We start from the raw sequence: 5,143 nt of genomic DNA on the forward strand, positions 1-5,143 counted from the left end.
TGTGTATATATATGTTTGTGTATATATATGTATGTGTATATATATGTGTATATATATGTATATATATGTGTATATATATGTGTATATATGTGTATATATATATATGTATGTATATATATATATATATATATATATATATGATTGTTTAGGTGTGTGTTACTGAAGATATTCATAGTTTACAGTCAGATTCATTAATTACCTTGGCCTTCTAATTAGTTATCAGCATGTTTTATTACCGATGCACATCAGTGCCAATTTACTGATAATAAAATATTGATGTTATTGTTGATGATGATGATACATCTAGGTTGGCAGTGGTGGAGGATGGTACTTGTAACTCGATTCAGTTAACCTCAGTTTTCAATTATTGCCACAGAAGTTATCAATCTCTCAGATCTGATATCTAACAGCAACTACTGGGATTTGAACTCACATGCGAGCTAATGATGTCACCAAATTTCTTAGGATACTTAGCACAACACTTCTACCATTTTCTCTTCTTACAACAACAACAACAACAACAACAGCAACAAACACCAGCTGTGATACAAATTGTATGCCACACATTCTGTGAACATAATTAATTGAACCAGAGACACACTGTGATGTGAATTAGTTGTTAATTGAAATGTTAAAGAAACAGTTGAAGAGAAAAACTTATTAATATTTTACACACACACAGACACACATGCACACACACATGCATACATATACACATGCCTACACATCTGGTATAGACCATAGAGGAATAAAATGATGCAAAATATTCTCCAATTTCGTTTTGTTAAAATGTTTCAAATATCAAAACCTTAATGGAGACTTTAAAAGCAATTGGCTTTTATAGACCGTTTTTCTGGTTTCGTGGTTATTGACTTTGTAGTGCCACAGCTATGAAACCGGTCAGTCTGACTATTTCACATGAAAAGGTCAATCTAACTACTTTATACATGAGATCAGTCTGATTCTCTGTAACGTCAGTCTAACTTCTTTATATAAAAAGGGAGTCTACTTTATGAAGGGGTATCAAAAAATTCCCGGACTAGTTCTGTAGTACTCCAACAGATGGCAGCACATGGTTGTGTGTGCAGTGAGAGCTAGCAGTGACCTTCGTGAGGCACTGTGCCGAGTGACATTGCTGTGTTTACTTTGTAAGCCGTGAATTTTGTACTTTTGTGATCACATATGTCTGCTGTAGTTTGCGATTTTGTCGAATTTTTCATTAAACTTTGGAAGTCTGCCACAGAGGCATCGAGCATACTTCAGCAAGCTTACGGGGAAGAAGCAATGGGTCGCACGCAATGCTTCAAGTGGCACAGGTGTTTCAAAAATGGAAGAACATCCCTGGAAGACAATGAGTGACCTGGAAGGCCTACCATGAACATCACCCTGGAAATGTTGAGAAAATTTGTCAGAGGACAATCAATGATGTTTTGAAGCGTTTGAGGGAGGACAAAAGGACAAAAGATCTGTGGAGTGCTTGCTAGCTGTCGATGCTTATTCACTTTTGAATAAGCTGACCAAAACAGAGTAAAAAGAAATCTTTGATTAACTGAGACTATCCATGTAATGAGTTAACCAAAACTCCCACTAGGGATGTTTAAAATCTGTAAAATAATAAGCATTGAGTGGCAATCTACTTGAAACCTATCTAATATTTAGTATGGGTCTTCTTGATTACAGCAGGGTGCCAGGTATCACGAGGTGACAAAAGACCAAGATGACTGGCATCTTGCTGTACTTCCACGGCAGAAGTGTTAAGGCCACTCCCCACCACCCTTGTGAAGAGGATCGGCCTACAAGAGTCCTGTGCTGGTGCCATGTAAAAAGTACTCGTGCCAGTGCCCCTCATACGGTGCCTCATAAAACCACCCAGTAAACTCTGTGAAGTGGTTGGTGTTAGGAAGGGCATCCAGTTCTAGAAACGATGCCACAACAGCCACAGAAACCTGGTGCCGCTCTCCAGCTGGCCAGCCCTGGTCAGGCAGTCCAACCCATACCAGCATGGGCAACGGATGTTAAAGGATGATGATGATGATTTAGAATATAAGAATATTCCTGCAGATAGTTTCTCTTTAGCCATGTTGCTGATAGAGAATAGTTAGATCCAAGAATAATTCTAATTACTTTAATGAAACGGTGTGTGTGTGGGGTGGGGTTCAGCTCCTCTAATTATAACGAAATAACAGCCACACTTCATGGCATGGTATGTGTGTGTGTGTGTGGGGGGGGGAAGTTGCTATGGAGTATGTGAGTAATTAAGAATGTTGGGGGTTTGGGTGGGCCATGGCAGGTGGGACTGAGTAACTTCCTATGAGTATAGGGGTCAAAATCCCGAGGCTTGGAACTGATTAGTCCTGAAACTAAAGGACTGCAGAATGTCTGGTGTTGTTTGGAAAAGGAAGAATTGAGGCTGAGGAGAAATTGTCTTCAACCAGGGGAAAAGAGAATCAAAACCCATTGTTGTTGTTGTTGTCATTGATGTTATTGTTGCTGGTGGTGGTGGTGTAGGAGTTGGAGAGAGAGAAAGAGATTGGTAAGGACAGAACAACATGTTTAACTGCTATTACTATGCATGCTGCTGTTACTACTTTTATTACAACCACCACTACTACTGCTGCTGCTACCACTACCATCACCATAAACACTACTACTACTACTACTACTACTGTGAGCATACAGTCATGTCATTGGGACTGCCAGTCAGCAGTTGAAAGGAATGACCTGCAGCCGATGGTAGACACATGCAGGCTTAGCAGCTGATGAAGAAATTGTCTTTCGGCTGAAGGCATACGAGAAGAACAAAATTAATATATATATATAGCTTTATATATGAGAATGTATGTGTTTATTCGTGTGTGTGTATGTGTGTGTGCATGCATGTTGGTCTTACTTCTTAGCCTCTTTATTGTAACCATTCAATTTACATGAATCGAAATGAATCATCAAAATGAAAAATCTTCATTACTATAATTATTTCCAGTTTCATCCTCCAGTCCTTCGTCATATCTGCTACTCATTCATTACAACCATAATAACCATCTTCATGCCATTCCTTATTTCTCTCTGCAGGATGCTCCAAGTTATTTTGGATTGAAAAGGAAAACTGTTGATCTCACAAGAGACTGGTTTTCTGCAAGAATTTCTTTCAATTATGTTAAAGAGTTGTGCTTTCTTTTTTATATGTTGTTTCTTCATCATTTATTATCTTTTTATTTTATTTTATAGAAGTACTCTTTACTCTAATTGAACAAATTGTTTTTTTAAGTGAAGTGTAAAATCACTGCTGTGTTATATTGCAGAATCATAAAACCTTTGCTAACATAGAAAATTGGGCAGCAATAGTGATGATTAATGAGTGACTGCACACATTGACATCGTCATCCCCCCCCCCCTACCCACACCTATTGAAGTCTTCAATGGAAACAAACTAGAAATAACTCGACATTTATAATAACTGACCTCAATTTTATGTTTTAAAAATTATTTTTTAATGACTTCACATCATTATTCATTATTATTATCATTGCCAATTAATTCTCTCACAATGTGTGATAGTTCTAAGAATGGAACTGGTTGAATCTGGTGTCGAGAGCCAAACTAAAAGACCTTGCTCTACTTCTGTTTATATTTGTATGTATAAGCAGTTTGCCTCCCAACCACATGATTCCAGGTTCAGTCCCACTACATGGCACCTTGGGCAACAGTCTTCTACTACAGCTTCAAGCTGACCAAAGCCTTGTGAGTAGCTTTAGTCAGTAGAAATGGAAAGAAGCCTGATGTGCATACGTGTGTGTGTGTGTGTGTGTGTGTGTGTGTATATATAATCATCATCATCATCAATCATTTAATGTCCATTTCCCCATGCTGGGATTGGTTGGGTAGTTTGACTGGCTGGGTGGTTTGATTGGTTGGTGTGTGTGTGTGTGTCTCCCACCAGTGCTTGCTGACTGGTGTTGATGTGATTATATCTGCATAACTTAGTGGTTCGGCAAAAGGGACCAATAGAATAAGCACCCGGTTTTAAAAAAATATGAAGCACTGGGGTTGATTTGTTTGACTAAAATTTTTCAAGGCATTGCCCCAGCATGGCCACAGTTTAATGATTGAAACAAGTAAAAGAAAGATATGTTTGTATGCATTTATATAAAAAAAAAAAAGTGATATTTATGTGTTTTTTTTTGTTCTCTTTCTTGAAGGGGTCCATTCAGTGTGGTACGAAGATGTGTCCATCGAGAGAGTGGACAACAATTTGCTGTGAAAATTGTGGATGTTGCCAAATTTACTTCCAGTCCCGGTCTTAGTTCAGATGGTAAGTTCTAAGTTTGATTAAAAGACCATATTGTATTGACTTTTTAAAATCGATTGCTGGATAAATCTTTGAATAAATAATGTCTTATGTAAGTGTATTGTTGTTTGGTCAGGAGATGGCTGTAGCTGGACGGTTGGCTGTCAATAGGTTTTCATCCATGCAATCTAGCTATATCAAGAACAACAAAATCAATAATATTTTCAGAGTTAAATCAGAAAAGAAGTATTTAACAAGTGGTTATGATATCATGTGAGGAATAAATTATGTTAATTTTTTAACTGTATTTGTTGTCTAGTTAGGTGTACATGGTTATACTAGTGATGGCAGGAGCAGCTCTGGTGTGTTTCTGCTTTTGTATTCATGTACGCTTGTCTGCTGGTCACTGTTCACCAGTTCAAGCCTTGTTACAGCAATTGTGAAACTCAAGATTGCAGCTCATCACTCTTTCATTGCCTCAGTCTGCTGGATTGACAGAAGGTTCAATATCTTGTTGAGTAGCTCAAGTGAAGTGTGATGAAACAAATGTGCTTAAAGAATAGTCACATGTTTAGGTCACATGATTTCATTTCTAGAGCCCCCAACACCTTCTGTTCCCAGGTTCAGTGACTTGATAGAAGCTCCCTTGTTGACCCCTATTAACACAAACTTTTATTTCCTTATTAAGAGAAATCCATTCATTCAACAATAACAAGCCCTTCAAACATGTTATCACAATAAAAAATAAATCAATGAGATTTTATTGATTTCTCAATTATTATTGATTGTTTCTGTGACATCAACCTTTCAAACAATCTACTCATCAGTTATAACACTGAAACTAGATCTCATTATATA

At 37.5% G+C, this 5,143-nt stretch overlaps 1 protein-coding gene across 10 annotated transcripts in view; it reads left to right on the forward strand.

Moving 5' to 3' along the window:
* LOC106871672 (peripheral plasma membrane protein CASK) overlaps positions 1-5,143 on the forward strand; it is a 516,651-nt gene that overhangs the window by 143,673 nt on the left and 367,835 nt on the right. For all 10 annotated transcript variants that reach the window (XM_052974602.1, XM_052974597.1, XM_052974599.1 and 7 more), the window contains one exon: positions 4,197-4,309. In XM_052974602.1, coding sequence (XP_052830562.1) covers positions 4,197-4,309 — 113 coding nt within the window. The remainder of the gene's footprint in view (positions 1-4,196; positions 4,310-5,143) is intronic.

The sequence above is a fragment of the Octopus bimaculoides genome, chromosome 18 (genome assembly GCF_001194135.2).
Source record: "Octopus bimaculoides isolate UCB-OBI-ISO-001 chromosome 18, ASM119413v2, whole genome shotgun sequence".
Taxonomy (NCBI): Eukaryota; Metazoa; Mollusca; class Cephalopoda; order Octopoda; family Octopodidae; genus Octopus; species Octopus bimaculoides.